The sequence below is a fragment of the Thermobia domestica genome, unplaced genomic scaffold, assembly GCF_964235325.1.
Source record: "Thermobia domestica unplaced genomic scaffold, izTheDome1.hap1.1 HAP1_SCAFFOLD_534, whole genome shotgun sequence".
Lineage (NCBI taxonomy): Eukaryota > Metazoa > Arthropoda > Insecta > Zygentoma > Lepismatidae > Thermobia > Thermobia domestica.
This window is the reverse complement of record NW_027656244.1, coordinates 1-22,083: the sequence shown is the minus strand read 5'-3', so window position 1 is coordinate 22,083 and position 22,083 is coordinate 1. Positions and strand designations below refer to the sequence as shown.

At 35.0% G+C, this 22,083-nt stretch overlaps 1 protein-coding gene across 1 annotated transcript in view; it reads right to left on the bottom strand.

Moving 5' to 3' along the window:
• Positions 1-18,136, bottom strand: part of LOC145677021 (transmembrane protein 26-like) — a 72,506-nt gene extending 54,370 nt beyond the window's left edge. Inside the window, exon 1 of the mRNA XM_081747727.1 lies at positions 17,943-18,136. Coding sequence (XP_081603853.1) covers positions 17,943-18,136 — 194 coding nt within the window. The remainder of the gene's footprint in view (positions 1-17,942) is intronic.
• Positions 18,137-22,083: the final 3,947 nt, after the last annotated feature.

Here is a 22,083-nt window from a genome sequence, read left to right as displayed (position 1 = left end):
CTAGCAGGTTCAATATTGGACTTAAGAAGAAGTTGGTCAATTGTTACATATAGATCATTGGACTGTATGGGTCAGAGACTTGGACATTACGGAAGTTAGAGAAGAAATATTTAGAGAGCTTCGAAATATGGTGTTGGAGAAAGATGGAGAAGATAAAATGGACAGAGAGACCAACAAACGAAGATGTTTTAAAACGGATAGGAGAGAAGAGGACACTTCTATCCAGCATCCTTCGTAGAAAGGCCAATTAAATTGGACACATCTTGAAAAGAAATTGTCTCCTTCACACCGTCATAGAAAGAAAGATGGAAGGAAAGCGAGGAATAGGAAGAAGAAGAACACAGCTGATCGATGATTTGAAAGATAGGAGAAAATATTGGGAATTATAAGAAGAAGCTGAAGATCGAGAAAAGTGGAAGAAACATTTCTAGGCCCAAATCTAAAAATTCTCATTAGTTCCAGGATCTGCCGAAAGGCAGAATATTGAATAATAATATAGCTACCCTAAGTTTCACGCCAAAGTAAATTGCTAATAACGTCATGTGTTATAAAATTTCTATCATTCAATTGGAAATTTTCAGAAAAATGTTCCGATTTTGTGCTCTGAAAATATGGTAACTTTATGCTATTCACTATTTCTCCTAAATAGATGCTGCTGAGAAAACAATATCCTATCAATTTCCTTTTAATGCAGTGTCACTATCATATATTTTACAAAGACCTACTAACGTGTCACTAGAGTTTACATTGTGTTACGTATTATGAAGAGAAGGCTTGATGGGTATGGCTTTTTTTAATGGCTGCGTGAAATCGAACAAAGGAAGAGAAAAGAAATGGTTATTTGACGAAAATATTAAATTGTTGTTTTCTGTAGGGGATGCCTTTTCTAATGCCTGTTTGTCGTGACATCTGTTAATTAAATTGTCGCTCTACAGGTGGTAAGTTGATCGAGATTAGAAAGAAAATCCATTAATTAAGAGCCTTCCAAGGTAAATGAAGATATTGTCTGAATTTTTGAGTTCTTTATTATTCTACCACATTTTCATTCACTTTAGTGTGTAGACTTCGAAATTGAGAGGTTTCATTATTTAAAAAAAAAAAGTTTAATATACGAGGAGATGCTGAGAAGTTCGTAGCCCAACCCACAAGGAGTGAACATGGAATGGTGAAACTTTACAGTTATTCTACATACTCTCTCCGAAGTTCAATACACTTCCTTGTACGGTGCTGCAATTTCTGCAGACCATTTTTTAAAATCTGAAGACTGTTCCTAGCACCACTGTTCCGTAACACTAATCACCTCCTTCTCAGTTCCAAAATTGTGTCCTTTCAAGTGTTGTTTGAGTTTGGGAAATAGCTAATAGTCTGAGGGAGCTAAATCTGGGTAATAAGGAGGATGACCTAGACAGTCAAACCCTAGATCATGCAATGTCTGTTGTGTTTCCGGTGTTCGATGGAATTCGTGGCCTTTGGTACACTTAATTGTCAGCTTAATGTGGCTACTGTCACCAGGGCGTACACAGGAATTTATTTCGAATAGGGATGGTATCGAGACGAGACGAGACGAGACTTTGTACAGTCTCGGTCTCGTCTCGGTTGATAAATAACGGTCTCGGTCTCGGTCTCGTCTCGAGTAAAAAATCACCGTCTCGGTCTCGGTCTCGTCTCGGTCAACAGATGCTTGTCTCGATCTCGGTCTCGGTCTCGAGTACCAAGTCTCGGTCTCGTCTCGAAAGTCTCGAAAGTCTCGAAATAAATAGTGTGAAATTAAAATAGTGAAAGTATTATTCTCGTATAGTCTGTCGTTTTCGTTTATTTTTTCCTTTCACTTGGACATAGAATTATGGTATGGTGTACCTCTTCATAGCTAATTTGCTAGTGCTAATGCTTTCCATGTGTATATTCCAGGTTCAGTGATCAGTGGGTATATCACCCTAAAACCTTAATCGTAACCCATATTTCACTTTCAGCTATAGACTTTGTCTCATATAGCCTCAGAACTGCCTATACAATTAAACTCTATTAAATAAACTCCAGTACTTACAGTAGTTTATTTCCTTCCTTTGAATCAGAATTGTTCAATACCTCCTAACGGATAACACAACATATAGCAGCACGAATATATTAAATCGTACCGAAATTGAAATTTTACAATTTCTCATTTATTATTTAATAGATTCTGCTTTGACTGTCATTTTAAAAACAGAATATAACGTTCATTATCTTAACAAATAGGGTAAATTATTACTACAATATACGTATTTTGTTTCAAATTGATGAAATGCTTTATTACCGTTCACATCTCCGTGTTTAATTGACACTTTATAACACGAACGTCCTGAACTTTGTGGTTGGAGCTACTACACTCATCTTTGCTATGTGAGGTCTCGAGTTGGATCACAAAACAAGTTAGATTCAAAGTCCGATGTTTCGCATAGTTCGCGTCTCATTTTAAGTGCATTCTGTTTCTTATACAAGTTCAGAAGGGCGTAACGCATTACGTAAGCACATATCCAGTGCCGTAACATAGATTAAGCTTATTCTTTAGCTCTTAGCGGTGCATGTGATCTTTATTCGAGAAAACTAATCCTGCGTTCATTACGTTGAAATTTTATGTTGATTGAAAATTACTTGCGAAACTTGAACATACATATTAGATAAGTATATAGGTAATTAGAGTTATCTGTATCTATTTTTTCTCACTCGCCAAAACAAGTGATTCTTAACTTTCTAGTTTTCTTTTGTATTAATTTTCGTAGTTTTGCTGCAATATGATGGATTGAATAGTCATATTTTTTTCGCACTACGACTTTCATTAAATTTTGGATCCATTTTTACCCTACCTTACCTAGTAAAAGTCACTTTTTGGTTGAAATTGAGTTAACAATACTTTTTTAATAGACTATGTTCTTTCTAGTGGTATAATAATGTAAGTCTGAAAGCATCTTACTACTTTGTAACTACTTAGTAAGTTTCAAAAACAGTACTATAAGTCTTAGTTGAGAAACCGGTTTTTCGCTTCTCTAAAATTACGAAATTATGACTTGGTTTAGTTTACCTCCGAGGTCCAGATATAATAAAATCATCACCATCATCATAATAAACCATTATCAATCCATTGCTGGATGAAGGTCTTTCCAAGTCTTTTCCAACAACTATCTAACTTGGGCATTTCTTTTCCAGGTTACTCCTCAGTGGTGCTTGATTTCGTCACACCTTCTTGTATGCGGAGGTTTCCTAGACTGTTTTTGTCTCGTAGTATCCAGTCTAGAATTGTTTTCATCCGTCGATCATAATTTCTTCTTGCAATACGTCCAGCACATCTTCCAGTTCATATTAAATTATTTCATTAGCACCATCAGTATTCATTTCTATATATTTGGGCTACAAATAGTTCGAATTCTCTACTTTCGGAGTACAGACACGCTACTTTTTAATCTTCGGATCTGGCAACACTGACTGATGATTTAAATCAACACAATGTGAGGAACCCCAATTGGTCTAGCGGCTAGCACGCTTGATTTCCGTTCGCGTGGTTCCAAGTTCGATTTCCAGTAGGGGCAAAGTTGAACGACGGAAGTGGTTCGAATTCCACTATAATCATTCGCTCCACGTCTCCTTTAGCCGCCCTAGCATAAGTGTGGGACGTTAAACTAATACAAAACAAAACAAGAATGAACACTGAGTATTACTAACTGTAAGTCCTTGAATAATTGCATATAGCTATATGGTATGGATCGAGTTTGAGGTGGTCGGTGGTCAAACTAAAACAAGTGAAATATAATTAGGTTGTAATTAGAACCTTTAATTAAGTACGGTCTTAATATAAAGTGTACACCAGGCCTAAGGCTTAGGGGAACAAATAGTGTTACTGAAAATGTATCAGTTACATTTAATTTCAGTTACAATTTGCATTTACATGTATTGCTGGAACGACGACTTAAACATTAACATAATAAGTAGCCCAAAGACTATGAAAAACGTCCTCTTGAAAGCATTCTTGCACCATAAAACAAATTACGAGTAATTCTAAAATATTTTGCAGTTTATCTACGTTATTTGCGCATATTTAGAATAATATTTAGCAATATATTTAAGTGGGCAACACTGCTTAAAATAATGTAACTGCGACTTGTTGTAATTAAAACCACCAAAAACTATTGTTGTAATGTTATAGAAGCAAAGGAAAGCAATAATCATTATAAAAATTTGATACAAATACGTCATTTTAAGCAGTATAATAATCACTACCAATGTATTTGGTATCTCTGAAACGATTTGAAGTAATTGTTGTAAATGACGTTATAAGCATTTAAGTCTTTTGGAAGCATCTACATGATGAGACGTGATATGTCAGCGCGTTTTCGAAGTAAAGTCTTTAGAAACATTTAAATTTTCCGTTTCTTGTAACTTTGTTCCTTCATTCATTCGAAATATATTATTCCATGATCATAGTATTTGACGCTAAGATACAGTTGATGCGCATTGCACCGGCCATATCATTTGAGTTATTAGAGATCTCCAAAATGTTGATGTTAGTGATACTGTGTTGTCCTTTGTTACACTAAATAATGTATGGGCTATTGTGGTTTTGTTAAATAACTAGATTAGAAATATGTAATACTTTACGTAGCGCAATTTGAGAAAATACAACTTTATTTTGCTTTAGCAACATTGCTTGTTTATCTAGTGGTATTGCAGAGTATTTAGAAGAATTTCCCAACTTGGTACAAAATTTCAGCATTTTTAATATATATATGTATATATCGCAGTTCCTAGGGGATGGCTATAGGGACTATAGCCCCCTCCCTAACGCTCAGGTATACACTGGATAAAATGAGCTTTAATCCTACTTTATTTACACTGGATAAAGCGGCAAACCATGGCTTAGCCCCTCCCTTGATCATATACTGGGTCCACGGCTGTATATATATATATATGTATATACAGGATGGCCCATTTTAATCTTTCCACGGAGATATCTTGAAATCGGTTGAACATAAATGAACCGAACAAAAACTCAAATAGGAAATGCCATGGGGCACACCGAATGGTGTTGTCGCGGCGCCTCCCGGGGCCGCCCTTCATGGGGTCCCAGGGCCAAACTTTAAAATTTTAAATGGAAACATGGGGCGAGTAATACCTCGTTCCATAGATCTTTAAAAAGTAAAAAGCGTTGTGGCAAAAGATTTTTCATACCGGTCACTGTATTCAAGATGGCCGCCAAGTACCACTAGACTCCTAATATGAAAATAGTTTGAGATAAATGAACAGAATAAAACTGTTATAGGAAAAGCACAGAGGGTATTTATCATTTCACGGCTGAAGTATAATGCAACGAAGAAAAAGATTATTAAAGTGTAATTGACATGATGCAAAAAAGGAAATGATAGAAAATTATCTTTCCGATCTCTGTCCGTAAGTAGGTGAAGCGGGAATGAATGGTAAAATCTCAAATGAGAGCCTCACTTTTATTTGCAATAGATATGGTTTGTCTGAAACACTTATGTGTACAAATGACTGGTACTATAATGAATAAAAATAAAGTGAAATAAGGTGAATAAAAATAAGGTAAAATTTAAGTTTAACATTTTGCCCACCCCTGATAATTTAACGCAATGCGTGCAAGATTTTTGGGACATATCTGCATCAGTATGTACCGTTTCGTTACAAACTGAAATTACCGTTGAAAGTTATTCGGAATGTAACTGTGGACATCTCAGTGAAACTCATATTCTATCACATGCAAGAAGACATAGAAGGAAAAGAAGCGAAACAATATCATGCAGACGACTGTTGAACAAAACCAACGTTTGTAAACATTGTTCTAAAATTGCATTGTTCGACAAATTTGTTTCGCATTCCAGTAGATTCATTTTTTAATCAAACCATTGCCTGCAATCAAAATGGAAGATACCATTTAACAAGAATTTTACATACTTTATCCCATTACAAAGACATTTATCTCTTATAAAAACACATTTCAAATAACTTTGTTTCGTAGATACAATTTGCAAAAACTAAGGCTCTCATTTGCATTTTCACCGATCCTTTCCGCTTCACTCACTCACGGAGTGAGGTTAGGATAAATTTCTAAAAGTTAGATTTCTTCTAATAATCTTTTCGACTATTGCAACATTCCCGAGCTATAGAATGATAAATACCTCTGTGATTTCCTATTCGAATATTTGTTCTAGTGTTTTCATATTAGTGATACTGGACGTTTTATCTGATGCAGGTACCATGTCTTCGTGGTCATTTTGAAAACATTGAAAAATCTTTTAAAACAGCACTCTTTAGTTTTTAAAGATATATCGAACGAGATATCACTCACCCCATGTTTCCATTTACAATTTTGAAGTTTCGCCCTGGGCCCCCATGAAGGATGGCCCTGGAAGCCTCCGCGACAATATCAATCGATGTGCCACATGGCATTTTCTATTTGAGTTTTTGTTCGGTTCATTTATGTTCAACCGTTTTCATATTAGTGGTACTGCACGTTTTACTGTATCTGATAGAGGCAACATGTCTTGGCGGCCATTTTGAATACAGTGCCCGATATGAAAGATCTTTTGCCACAACGCTTTTTAGTTTTTAAAGATCTATCGAACGAGTTACCACTCACCCCTTGCTTCCATTTAAAATTAATGTTGGGCCCCGGGTACCTATGCAGGGCGGCCGTGGGGGGCACCGCGACCATATATATATATATATATATATATATATATATATATATATATATATATATATATATATATATATATATATATATATATATATATATATATATATATATATATAGAGAGAGAGAGAGAGAGAGAGAGAGAGAGAGAGAGAGAGAAAATTGTATTTGCATCAGCAGTGGATTTTGTTTCGGGAGAGGCTTGAGGAACGACTAAGAAACATTTACGTTGTACGTTCAATGCAAAAAAATGATCACAAATTTATTTCGGGAGGGGTTTGAGCCCGATAACCACCCCCTAAATACGCCACTGTACATCAGTCAACTGTTCTCATATTATCTAATACAGCAACGAAAGAAATTTTGAGTGAAGACAATTTTAGTATTTATCAATATCAATATTCGAGACGAGACCGAGACTTTCGAGACTGACCTAAGTCTCGTCTCGGTCTCGTCTCGATTTATAGAGGTCTGTCTCTTTCTCGGTCTCGTCTCGGTATTTCAAAGTCCGTCTCGGTCTCGGTCTCGTCTCGGTATATAAAAGTCCGTCTCGGTCTCGGTCTCGTCTCGATAATTCGAGACGAGACCGAGACGAGACCGAGACTGGTCTCGGTCTCGGTACCATCACTAATTTCGAAAGATCCCAAGCTCTTTTGGGGTTCAAATTAGATATGATATTTGTAAAATTGCCCCTGAAATTACACTAAATTACAGAAAAGTAGGGATTTCAGCGGGTACAAACCCCCAGGATCCAACCAGGATCCAAGATACTAAGATTAGATGTGTACAAGGCGAGCGCAAGGGACATCCATCCTCTCACTTCACTTTGCCCTCATAACGTCCGCGGCATGCTTCGCATCCTTTGGGGAATCCCTTGCGCTCGCCTTGTACACATCTAATCTTAGTATCTTTGGATAGTCCATGTTGAGAGTCTGTGTGGGCCGCCTAACACCGCCCTTCTATCTCTTGTCGTTTTGGCAGAATTAGCCTTCAAAGTTCATTTTCCCACCCTTTTGGACGTCCGTAACTCGGTTAAGAGGCCGAGATGGACATTGTGTTACATAGACATTTTTACTTGTTTTCATTTGTAGAATCACCTCCCAAGCGCTGTAAAAAACGCTAAGATTCCCGGCGGGAGCTCATGTGGTTCGGATTCCACGTTAATCAGTAGGTCCACGTCTCATATAGCCTCGCTGCTGAACGGGACGTTAAACTCAAAATCAACTCAACTCAACTAAACAACGCTAAGCCCCACGTGGCTAGAATGACACTATTCAACGCCTTGGATGGAAACACTATTGCATCCGCCAAACTCCCAAACTATTGCAACGTCCGATTATCACTTGTTCCATTCCTTGGACAATCACCTTAGAGGTTGCCAGTTCAAATCCTTAGTAGAGGTAAAAAAAATGCACTTGATACCTTCTTCGCTGCACGGCCCGCAAGGGTCAACCGTGATGGAATCCATGGCCTTCCAGAAGGTTGACAGAAGATCGTCGATGCTGATGGGGACTGTGTTTGATCTTCCAGGTACGTCTAATGTGACATATCGATGTTCGAAGATGGTAGGTGAAAAAGCGACAGACCTTTCTTGGTTATCTTTATAAAAACATTTGGTAACCTTTGTTGTGAGGTACTACTTCTCAAGTAGTTCTTTATGAGCATTAATTTCGACAACGAGCGAGCGTTCAGCAGAAGCCACACTTACTGGTATTGTTAGAAAAATTACACATGTGGTAAGCACATCAGGAAAAGACAGAGAATACTAATTTTCCACTGAGAACAAAGCTAACTTATTTCTCGAATTGTTTCAAGGTTACCTATTTCAGCCCTATTTTGATCTCTGAATACCAGTACTTTGTATTTGCCGTGGAAAATCTGAGCTTACATCACTACTGTACTTTGTAGCAAAGTCATATCCAGATGTCAGAAGGTCTTCCTCAGATGCAGACAACAACGTTACTGGGGGGAGAAAAGAAAAGCTATTGAGGATTTCAGTCATTCCGTGAAAACGGTGCTACGTTGTGACGCAATGCTATCCAGAATAGGATAAAATACAGTAACACGAAATGTATCTTCCAATACACCTAGTCTACTATCCATGGCCGGTTCATCAAAATATTTATTTGCTAACCTTTTGCATTTCTCTTGAAATGTTTCTGAAATACTTAATTTTGAGCACTTTTCTTTTCTTTCTTTTTTTTCTTTTTTTTTCTTTTTTTCTTTTTTTCTTTTTTTTTTGTGGATTTCGCAAACTTGTCATGCTTTCCCCGAAGATCTTTCATTTGCCGAAGTGATTTCTTCAGATTTGTCTCTGCTATTTGCAGATCAATATCAGAAGACTGCAAATTTGTAGAAGTTACATGCATGGATATTAGGATTTTCTTTTTGCAAATGACTAGCATCAACACAAATTGAAATGTCAGGCTCGACGGCTCCCCCTAGGCTTCGGGGCCCCGGTGCATTGCACCGCTTGCACCGTCCATTGTTACGGCACTGGTCTAGGTAGATAACTTATTGGACGCGCCCTCGTATGTATTTACTTGTACTCGTAAATTTTTATTACAAGAATTCGCTTCTGGAGCGATTTATAGTCACTGTTTGCAAGGTTACTTCCATGTTGAAACTGAATACTAAAAAATAGTTTAGATATGTAGATTTTTTTTCTGCTTAGGAAAACATAAAATAATTTTATATTAAAAATAAAGTGTTGTTCCAAGTTTCTAAACACTGGCATATGGTTATTATACGTATTTCGTTTGCTGTAATCCTATTTCAAGGTACATATGTAGGAGTTTTTGAAAGTCAGGTGATGTTTGTTTGTTTGTTTGAACGTTACTATCTTTTCATTTTCCCCTATATATAAATCTGTTTAGTCGAAATGTGGAGAAAGTAAAGCTAAGAAAGATAGAAAAAGATAACGCAAGATTCACCGCCTAACTCCCCCTGAATGGAAATTGTAGTACCACAAGAGAGGGCTAAAAGAAAAAAGAAATTGGCTGCTCTTAACAAGCCTCACATAAAATACAATCCCTTAGGAGCTATGAACTACGTTAAAAATGATGTCAGTCTTGGCTGAAAGGGGAATAACTGCACAGAGGTCTGGAATAAGAAGATTTGCTTCGTTCTAAGCGGTTTTTGTTATGAAATGTTTATAAAACTGTGTTTCAATTAAAAAAAAAATCCACATCTTAAAGTGTAATTTAGTTGAATTTTTCTTTGAAATATTGTATCAATAATTAAATAGAGAATTAAATGTTGTTTAAAAAACAAAATCTTACTTTAGGATTAAATTATTAACTTGTCGGTGCTTTCTTATACTTGTATATATGTAATTCTTTTATTCTTATACTTGTATATATGTAATTCTTTTATTCTTATACTTGTATATATGTAATTCTTTTATACTTTTATTCTTTTATTCTTATACTTGCATATATGTAATTCTTTTCTTCTTTTACTCTTTTATTCTTTTATTCTTTTATTCTTTTATTCTTATATTCTTTTATTCTTATACTTGTATATATGTAATTCTTTTATTCTTTTACTCTTTTATTCTTTTATTCTTTTATTCTTATACTTTTATATATGTAATTCTTTTATTCTTATACTTGTATATATGTAATTCTTTTATTCTTTTATTCTTTTATTCTTTTATTATTTTATTCTTATACTTGTATATATGTAATTCTTTTATTCTTTTATTCTTATACTTGTATATATGTAATTCTTTTCTTCTTTTCTTCTTTTATTATTTCATTCTTTTATTCTTTTATTCTTATACTTGTATATATGTAATTCTTTTATACTTTTATTCTTTTATTCTTATACTTGTATATATGTAATTCTTTTATTCTTTTACTCTTTTATTCTTTTATTCTTATACTTGTATATATGTAATTCTTTTATTCTTTTATTCTTATACTTGTATATATGTAATTCTTTTATTCTTTTTCATAGATGGAAATAAAATTGCCAATTAGATATTTATTTAAAGCCAAAATTTCTTACGTGTTGTTACTAAAGTATGGCTTTTTTTCTTTTTTTAACGAGAGATGGGAACCCAGGCTTTCTTTTTTGAACAAGACTGTATACTTCCTAGTGACTTAGGAACAAATTGGCGAATTCGAATACTGAAAAGAAGACAATATGAGAAAATAAACGTTTCAAAAAAATCGTCAAAAATCATCAGCCCTATATTTTCTCAACCTTATAATATAACAAACGCTTTATGGAATGTTCTCTAATTAAATTCTTCTTCTACGAAGCCTTTTTCCTAGTTAGTTGGGATCGGCTTTACGAATCGCTGTCCTCCACTGTTTCTATCTTGTATCCACGGACGTACGCAGGGGGTGGGTCCTGGGGGTCCGGACCCCCCCCCCCCCGAAATTTCGACTTTAGTGTAAATATAGCCTAATTTTAGGGGCAATTTTAGGAATTTTCATATAAAATACCCTCATATTGAGTTTGGACCCTCCGAAATAAATTCCTGCGTACGCTACTGCTTGTATCATATTCGCTGTGGCAATACACTGCACCATATCATTCTTAACACAATCCGGCCCTTCTTTGGACGGCCTCGGGCTTGTTTCTCATCCAGGTCTATAGCATCCAAGGTTAACTATATATTCCAAAGGTCTTCTTACATACCCAAACCATCTCAGACTACTTTCTTGCAGTCTTTCTACTACTGGTCTCACCTTTACTGTTCCCTGAATAACTTCATTTTCAGTTTTGTCCTTCCGCATCAATTTATTCATTTATTACTTTCGAGCGATCTAGATTTCAAAGCTTTACCGAGAAATGAAAAACCGATGTTTCTCCGTCTGTTCCTTCATCCCGATGTTCACTCGCCGCGAGGTCATACTCTTCAATGTATCAAGATCAAATTTTAAATTTAAGAAAATAATGCAATCTTTAACAGCCGTGTGCTAAGCGGAGCTATGGGGGGAATGGGGTATATTGCCCCCAATTTTTTGACTAAAATAAAAGTACCATCTATAAGATCCTTCAATTCTCATATATATATATATATATATATATATATATATATATATATATATATATATATATATATATATATATATATATATATATATATATATATATATATATATATATCGTGCCCCCCCCCCAGCAGACAAAAGGTCTGCACCCCCAGGAGACAATTCCTAACTCCGACCATGCGTGTGCACCAACGAAGTTTAAACGTGCGTTCACTCAAACGCGTTCAACATTAAACTTTCAAGTTTAAACGTGATTCCAGGATTTTTGTTGCACCATTGAAAGTCGAAGTTCAGTACATCTCGTTTAAGTAAACTTTGGTCAATTTGTAAACTCGAGTCTGATTGGTTGTTGTCCTTTGTCTCTAATCTTCTTTTAACAAAGTAACACATGAAGAAAGTATATCGCGTGCCGGTCTTTTCGACTTTCGAGATTGTGTACATAGAGTTGTGAGTAGTCTAGTTTCAGTGATCGTAATTGTGATGGAAAAAATAATGAAACCACGAGCAAAAAAAAAATAAAATAAAATAAAATAAAATAAAATAAAATAAAAAAAAATAAAAATTCCGAACACGAGAAAGGTATTGTAATTTCTTTAGTGGAAAAATACAAAGACATTATTGAATGTAAACGGACTGACTTGGATCAACGAAGTTTAAACCCATATTCGGCAGTTCAAGCTAAAACCAAGTTTATCCACCATTTGACCGAGACTTAACCTTGAACGTTGTCGGTGAAGCAGACACTTTCACCGAGCATGGTTATGACCCTCATTGAACAGTTGAACTTCGTGGGGTTGGTGAACACGGCCATAAGTTTTACGTCCCACAGATATACCGGCTAGGCTAAGGGAGACGATGATGATGACAAACGAATGCAATAGTGGAATGAAGAAAGAAGGAGGAAACAGGATAACCCGGAAAAAATCCACGCATACAGTGTTTGTTTACCACAAAGTTTATTTGGAGCGAGCTGAGATCGAACCAAGGACCCCAGGCACCAGAGGGAAACGCTCTACCACTTTTTTTTTTTTAAAAAAAAAAAACTTAACTGATTCACCGAACGTGTCTCATTAACTTGCTTACTGATTTTTTCTTGTTTTACTTGCTTTTCTATTAACCTAGAACAACAGGGACACGAACACAGAAACATCGAGGACAATTAAAATTCCAAAGGCTCTCCCACTCGGAACCCCGTACACCGAAGGCACATGTGTTAGCAACTAGACTAAAGGGGAGGCAAACCACTGAACCACAGTAGCCTATTTTAAACTTAATGTTTTTATAAGATTCTACAGGAAGGGGCTTTGTATTTCTCTTCTTACCCCTTAAAATAAGGTAAATTACTGAAAGAAAATTGTCAAAATTTGCTATTTTTTTTTTCCTGAAACGTCTCTAGTGATCTTGTTCGTGCTTCATAAAATCAAATTCCATAAAAAAAAAAACCTATATGAGATGTGATATAAACCCTGCAATTTTCATCATAACAAGTCGTATTTCTAGGAAAAATACAGAAGGGATAATTTATTCTTGGGGGTAGTCATCTCTGCACAGAGAAAAATCCGTTCTCCGGACAGCGGTATGTGTACAAATATACAGTATCCTCTTGCTTACTATAGAAATCTGTACGGGTCACTCTTCGGAGCGGAATTTCTTGAAAAATTTTTTTCAAAATATGACGCAGGGGGTTTTGTCCATATTTCATATATAAATACCTCAACAATAATCCTGTAAGTGGCATATACATTTTCCTCTGGAAACGATCAATTTGGGTAATTTATTCTTGGAAGTGAAGTCCTTTTTTTACAATTTCCTGAAAGTTCGCTTAGGTAATTTTGAGCCGAAGTTTTCCGAAAGTATCGATTACATTTTTGCCCCATATTTCACAAATAAATGTATCAGTAATAAATGCAGCATGACTTGAGCTAATTTATTAAAAGTGAATGAGAAAGCTTAGTGCAGTGGTCCATACATTTATGTTTTTTTGCCATACTGTCCATCAATCAACATAATATAATATAATAATAAGATGCAACCGTTAAATCGTACCAGACACTTAGCTTGGCTTATACTGTTCATAAAATATTATGTATAGTCAGTGGCGTATTTACGATTTTGTTTCGGGGTGGCTTTGCTAACTTTCGGGGGGCTTTGAAAATGTGAAAATTCTGCAAGACATTTCATATACTTTACTATAGTAAGTAAGAATTCGGGGGGCTTAAGCCCGGAAGCTTCCCCCAAATACGCCACTGTGTATAGAATTGTTTATACAAAATTTAATGGTTAAATTTTCAACTTTAGAAACAGACTGAAAGAGATCTATTCATGTCGAAATTCGAAGTATTTTTTAAACCATCTTAGCAGTCAAATGGTGAAACTGAACATAAACATGACAGTAAGATTCGAAGTGTGCCTCTGATTCTCCTCGAAGTTATTGCTAGGAAACAAGACACAACTTTTGGTCTTAATAATACGAGGGTTGTCCAGAAAGTACAAGACGCTTTGGCCTATCGCTATAGTTAGAGAGGCTAGAGTCCCCATCTTTTGGTTAGAACGTTGCCATATTTAGTACGCATCCAGCTGGTAGCATGAGAAATGCGGCGCTTCTACTGTACTTCCAGTGGCGTGTTACAATGTGCGCTGCAATAGAAAATCCCGGCTCCTATGAGGTGCATTCTGTGATTAGGTTTTCGTTGGAAAAAAAAAAATTGAAATCCACCGCCAACTATGTGAAGTGTACGGACATGGAATAATGAGTGAGGCAATGATGTACTGATTTTAAAACTAGCCGTTCCATGTTCGATCACCCACTATACAGCCTGGATTTGGCGCCGAGCAACTACCACCACTTCCCAGCGATGAACACATGATTCGCTACGCAACGCTTTGATACTGGTGCCAAACTGCATGCCGGTGTAAGCCAGGTTGAAAACGCAGGCGGTAGATTTCTATTGCGACGGTATTGAAAAACTTGTGCCACAGTATATGATAAGTGCCTTAATTTGCATGGTGATTATATGGAAAAATAGTTTAAGAGTGTACCTTTCAAATGTATATAATACAATTTGGTTCATTCATTCTGTTGCTTTTTTTTTTTTTAAATTTCAAAACGTATGTTACTTGCTGAGGAGCTACAAAAATATATCATATGAAGAGTTGAAAACACGAATATACGTCATTACGCTCAGTGTGCTCTCTGACATGGGATACGGTTTTGTTTTGAAATGAAATATTTTGTGTTACTTCCTCTTTTACGCCTATTAGGTTAAGGAAGACAGATTAATTACCCTGGATTATTTATGAAAGAATTGGTGGTTGAGACTGTAGGAGGAAACGGAAGAACCCACGGTCATGGTGTTGTCCACCATAAATTCACACGGCTTGGGGTGGTACCAGCTACCCTCGCACTACAAATAGGTTTTCGTTTTGCTTTGGGCTTCTGTGTGAAGTTATTCCATTTATTAACTTGTTTTAGATACAGTAGATGTGATATATAACTTTAAAACATTAAGAAGATTAGAAAGTTTTATTATTATTATTATTATTATTATTATTATTATTATTATTATTATTATTAAGTCGGCCAGGGCTTATATACTGAAAGGACGCTGCAGCATTTTATTGGTAAGATTGAGGAAAACTTCTGGAAATATTTAGTTCCGGGATTCCAGCCTTGGGAATCCAACATGACATCTTTCAGCTGCGAAACAGAAGGGCTACACACTCACTCATCCTGATTGTTCAGCTGATACCCGGGAGTACCCCCTAGAAAACCCACAGACACAATGTTATCCACCACAAACTTACTTGTCCGGGGATTGAATCAGTTACCCCATCCACCAAAGGTAAGTATTCTACCAGTGGGCCACCGTGCCCTCCCTCCACAGTAATTCAGATCTCACCTCAAACAGTGAGCCCGACGTACATAGCCTCGCTGCTGCTGAAGAATGTGAAAACTTCTTTGTTCTATAGTGTTCTTTTCCTTTCATTAAAATACATTTATTACATTACTTTTCTGTTTGTTTGATTATTAGATCTAACTCTTGGAATTTAAAGAACACCGTACAAAAGCATTGCATTTCCTCGTCTGTCCGATTTGGATTATTTTTTGGATATGTTGTAACTGAGGATCCTTTGGTCAGTTGTTTATATGGGGTTAACTCCCCATGATCAACCCTGTGACCTCAAGAGGACAACAAAGGTCACACCTTATAACCAACATTGCATTTCCTCGTCTGTCTGATTTGGGAGATTTTTTGGATGTGTTGTAGCTGAGGATCTCCCGAGAAATTGTTTATAGGGGTCAACTCCCAATGACCAACCCTGTGCCCTCGAGAGGTCGCCAAAGGTTACACTGGTTCAAACTTGGCATACAAAAAATAGTTGTGTGTGGCAAATGAGGATAGTTCACGTAACGGTGTGAATTTTGGTGACCTCTGGAGGTTATGGGGTCGGTCATAGGGAATTAGCCCCATATAAACAATTGACTCAGGCCCGTATCCAGGGGGTCTAGGGGGCCGGGCCCCCCTAAATTTTTGCTGCCCCCTAAAATTTTCACGGTAAGCTTGCAAAGGATGGTGATGAACTATAATATGGCTTGGATCGCCCTCCCTAACTTCAGCAAGAGCCCCCTACATTTTTGGGTTGGCTACCGGCCTGAATTGACCTGAGGGTCCTCAGCTACAACATATCCAAAAATCACCCAAATCGGATAGACGAGGAAATGCAATGCTTTATGTACGGTGTTCTCTTACGTACTTCTATACTAAGGACAGCTCTGAAATTTTGTACAGATACGTAAACTCAATGTCAATGCAATATTTTTTTTCACATAAATTTCGCTATAACTTACTCATTTTAGTATAAAATTATTGATAAAATTTAAATAGAAATTATCAAGCGCCTGCTGCTTATACAACCCAAGCACACACACACTTAAGTATTGGTGGTTGCAAACAACTAGGCGTTCTGTTTTCTTGATATAAACAAGTTTGAGCATGTTTTTTCCCTTATAAGAGTAAAAAAATTTTACCATTCACAATGAAAAAAAAACAATAACCATAAAAGCTCTTTTAAAAGCAAACGCTTTTATTTATAAAATGCACTGAGAAGTAGAATTTTTCGTGGAGTAATTGCATATTATTGGCTTATGAACAAAAGTTTCTTTTGTTTTAAATACAGTAAAAATTACTTTTCTTCGCTGGAGTGAAACGAAGAAAGGGGATTAAGACTAAAAATATTGGGCGTGAGCGAACCATTTCCCTAATATCAATAAAAATACTTCTCAAACTTAGGAGAACTCAAACCAATGCTTTTAGAATACCTAACTCATATTTTTTACATTTTAACCCATCAAAAATCTCTTGTATTTAGTGTATTTTGTAAATAAAGACACTGATTTTAAAAAGTTCTCTTTTCGGTAATTGTTTTTTTTATTGCATTGTAGCAAATAATATTCTTTACCCTCTTACTACGAAAAGAAACATGTTCAAACTTGTTAATATCAAGTAAACAGAACATCTAGTCGTTTTCAATTACCCACACTTCCATGTGAGTTTGAGTTGCATAAATATTAGGCGCTTAATAAAAAAATTCTATTTAAATTTTATGAATAATTTTAAACTGAAAAGAGTAAGTTATTGTTTGCTCTTCTTGCGTTCCCTTTACAGTCATATCGAAAGTGAAATGTTTCCAGACAGAAATCGGCACGTGGACATAACATATCGACAGCTAATTGCGTGCATGATAGAAGGAGCGTATAGGTAGGCAAGTTAGTTCTCATTTCGCCAGAGCGAAATTTGTTATTAAGAGGCCGTATGTTCTCTAATTAATTTTCAAAATTTTTCGAAGAATGTTGTTGCTAATGAATCAATCAACATTCCACACACAAAAAGTTTGATATATTCTTGTTTCTTATTTTTTTTTTAAAAAAAATCAAAACTTATAAAATTGTCTTCATTTATATTATTCCACTTTATCAATTGAGTAGTTCAGTTTCAAAACAGTTCTTGTTTATTTACTGCAAATCCAAGAAAACTTAGAAATAATGTAGGATCTGCATGTTTTGTAGAACTGGGAATACTTCAGTGTGTTCACGTGAAAAATTTGAACATCCTAAAATATTCCCATTTCTACAAAACGCATCGATCCTACAGTTTTCTGTAATTGGACAAGAGCCATTTTGAAACCGGACGACTCAATTACCTTAAGTAATACACTGCGCAACAATGCTAAAAAGAAATGTGTATGGTACTTACCATTTCCATTCCATATTAGTCTTGATGGTAAGAGTAAAAATTCCTTCGAAGAACAAGGCAAGAATTGAAGACGATAAGTACAAATAAAAAGGGTTGCCCTTCTTCCACGTCACATAGAGAATTGCCATGAAACTATGAGCAGCGAATATAAGTCTAGTTATTACAGCTTTTATAGTTGCTATTAGCTTAGCCATTTTCCCTTAGGAAACACTCAACTTTATTTTTAAAAAATATATATTTATATATCAACAAGCAAAATGAACCACAATTAAAAATTATTCAGATAGTTTCTAAGTAATTCTAACTTTTGCACAACTTTTGCTTTTAATTTACGATAGGAGAAAAAATATATATAGATGACATTCACAATGTGTTTCTCGTCATAGCCAAACGAGAGAATAATTAAAATTCAAGAGATTCATTCTGCTTTGTTATTTTCACACACAAAATTGTACTTCTTTTCTGCAGGTTGAAGGATTTTTTTTTATCACGATATATGGCGTTCAAAAAGACAGAAGATTGATGAAATGAATCCTATTGCTACGGACAAGGGATGAAGAACAAATGAACTCTCAGATTTCGGACAAAATTCACCATGATTGGAGTTCTTGGTTTCATCACTGCGCATTAGACAGCAGTGTTGCCAATTGTGTGATTCTTTGATAAAATAATGTAACCAAAATACTTCTATTTCTTTGTCTTAATGGAGTCCTTTAGTAAAAAATAAATAAATAAATCATAAAAACAATTGACCGTGAATTAATGGATACGTAAGTTTGATCTTTGTCACTTAGAGAATTTCGTTCTTCAGCTTTCTCTTAGCTGCCCGTACGTCGCATACTTTCCATAAAACAATTAAGGATTTTATAACGTAGACAAAGCTAGTATACGATTAGCTATTGATACGTCTTCAAATCAAGAAAAACTTTTCTTTATACATATAATATTTTGACTCTTCTGCATTTTAGAAACATTTTTCTCGTTTATGTTTTGACTAAGTTTACTACATATTTTAAGGCATTTTCTTTCTTTATATTTTGACGTGCTCCATATTTTAAAACGTTCTCCTCATTATTTTGACACCTTTTGCTTTATATTTTAAAGTATTTTTTTCTTCATGTTTCTATATTTTACATATGTGTGAGGAATACTTGTAAGTTCTTTTAAGTTTCTGCTTTTATCCACAATTTACCATGTTTTATTTTTCTTGAAACATACGTTTGTAGGAATATGGAAAGCGTAGTTGAAACGATCTCAGTTTCTTGATATTCCATTTTTGGTCTCTCGCACTTCCGGGTTTAACTTAAATTTCTCCTTCCAGCATTTTGCTACTCCACTCTACATAATACTATTTCTTTTTCTTTTCTTACATGGTTAAAATGTATTCGCTTTCATTTGCCTATCTTGTAAGTGTCTGTTACTTTTCGTTTTTGATATGCATAACATTGTTTGCCACACTAGTCTATTGTCTTACACAGTGTTTCTTAATCGATGTGTCACGACACATTGGTATGTCGCAAATATATGTCAGGTGTGTCTCGTAATTTCTAATATCTTCTAAAAATTTCCGCAAAGAAATAATCTTTAGAAGAAAATAAAAATTTATCGCCAATCGACTTAAGGTTGGTTTAAAGGGACAAACTTTGCCGATAGATGTCACTACAGCCTTCGTATCTCTCTAATGTATTTTTTCCTTTCACGAAAATTCACAATATCTCTTACAAATTTCAACCTACAGACTTCAAACTTTTAGATAAGGAACTTCATAACCTATTGAAGGCAACAATCCGTGCCGATTTTTTATTTAAAATTTTCTTCATTGTTGAAATGTCTTCATTATTAAGATGGATATCCAAAACTTTAACAATGGAACTGTCTTAACAATTAAGAAAATTTTAAATAAAAAAATCAGCACGAATTGTTGCCTTCCATAGGTTATGAAGTTCCTTCTCTAAAAATTTGAAGTCACCAGGTTAAAATTTGTAAGAGAAATTGTAAATTTTCGTAAAAGGTAAAAAATACATGAGATACGGAGACCGTAGTGACACCTATCGGCAAAATGTGTCCTTTTACACCAACCTTAATTTCACACTTGTCTTCCAAGTTTAAAGCTGGAAAGTTCGCTTTTAACGCTGTTCATTTGTAACTCATAGTCGTTCCATAATTTTAAAAATATGTATTGTATGTATTTTTATGTGCTTGCTTTTTTGCATCTAGGGAAAAAAAATCACATGCAGGGTGTCGCAAAAGTTTGAAACGTACTTTGGTATGCCCCAAACGAAAAGAAAGAAATGTTGAAAAACACTGATCTAGTAAATGCGTTTTACCTGTACATGGTTCTGAATTTGATTTTGGTTAGCGAGCATTCAACTATTAAAGTTTTTCGGATTCTACCTTAAATTGGAGGTCTATGCAACGCTGGCTCTATCGTATGTACAGCAAATACATTTGCATAGGGCTTCAAATTTATGAACGGCAGCAAAAATCTAGCACAATAAATTTAAATTTTGAAAGATAAATTATTTAAACAATTATTTCTCGTTGAATCCTGACTTCATGATAATGATATTAAATTTACTAATCTGGCCGTCCTATTTGCATATTACATTGTATTGTATCGTTATTGTCACTGCTAATAATATTTGCAAGCGGATAGTTTTTTTTTTTTTTTAAAAAAAAAACTAAAACTTATTAATTGAAATTTATTTGCGCTCTAGAAAGCCAGAAATCGGTTGGAAGGACTTGCTATGATTTCAATTTGAACATGAATCCGGACTACTCTGGCTTTATTTATGATTTTGCGAGAATGAAAGCAAGAGAAGTCTATATTTAAAGACAGTATACTAATAATCCACTTGAACAATGACTTAATTAAATATGATTTCTTTTATGGTTCTTTATACCCGACGAGTTAAAAACATATTTCTCTTGTACTTTAACTTCAAATATAAAGTTAATTGTCAAAAATAAATAAATAAACAACAAAAAATCCTTCACATAATTTCAAGTCAAAAATTAAAAAAAAAAAAAAATATTACAAAATGTTAAAAGTCATTATGTAAGTTTGTCTGCAAATTCACTTTATGTGCTAAAAACAGTTTAACTTACATAATGAACTTCCTCATTATGTAAATCTTGCCTTAACAAATTTGAACGTCTGAACCAAATTCCATCTTGTACATGAACTCAATTTTCCGGGTCACTCTTTCGATGGCGTGGTTCTACGCCATAACCACAGGCACTTTAGGTAACAACCTCAGCAAAAGTAATAATATAAAACCTCAAGATATTTCCACAATAGCATAGTGCAGGGTTTCTCAAAGTGTGGGTCGCAGGCCGTTTCTTTGGTGGGTCGCGAGAAGTTTTCCTTTTAATTGTGAAACTTTTATTTTGATGCAGAAACATATGTTGTAAAGTAAGTACTATTCAGAAAATGAAAATTGAAAGCGTTTGTTAATGGGGTGAAGAGTAAGTGGTTACTCAGAACCCTGCTCTGCTGTACAGTCAGTAGAGATGCTGGGTTAAGATGGAAAGAGAATGGCTGAGTCAAAATCTGTCACGGGGTACGGCATTGAGTTGAAAATAGTGTTAGCTCTGTGTTACCTTTATGTGAAAAAATCAGAAATATGATTTACAAAATTTAATTGGTTTGAAATACCACCATAAAAGTATGCGCCACAAAGTACTTTTTAATATTTAAAGTGGGTCTCGGTAACAACAAGTTTGAGAACCATTGGCATAGTGTTACATAATATTATATCGTTAGCTGTCTCAATTTAACTGAGACATCCATCACATGTTATCTTCAAACTCCAAACATCATAATCTGTATGTTATTTTTTTTAAGTAACAATTTCTCTGTAATTCTCCACAATATTAAATACGTGAGCTAGAATTACGCCTCAAATAAATGTTATGAAATAATAACTTCAATAAAAAATACAATTAGGCCTATATGCTTAAAAACTTTGCAACTGCTGCCAAAAATATTTCAACATTTAAAGCAATACACAAACACTACATAACAACTAATCAAAAACATTAAATCAATCACACATTTAAAGCTTATGGATGTCCACAGAGCGTCATAAGGGCGTCTATGCTGTACGAGTGCAAACTGGAGTCAAACGCCGCTGCAGCG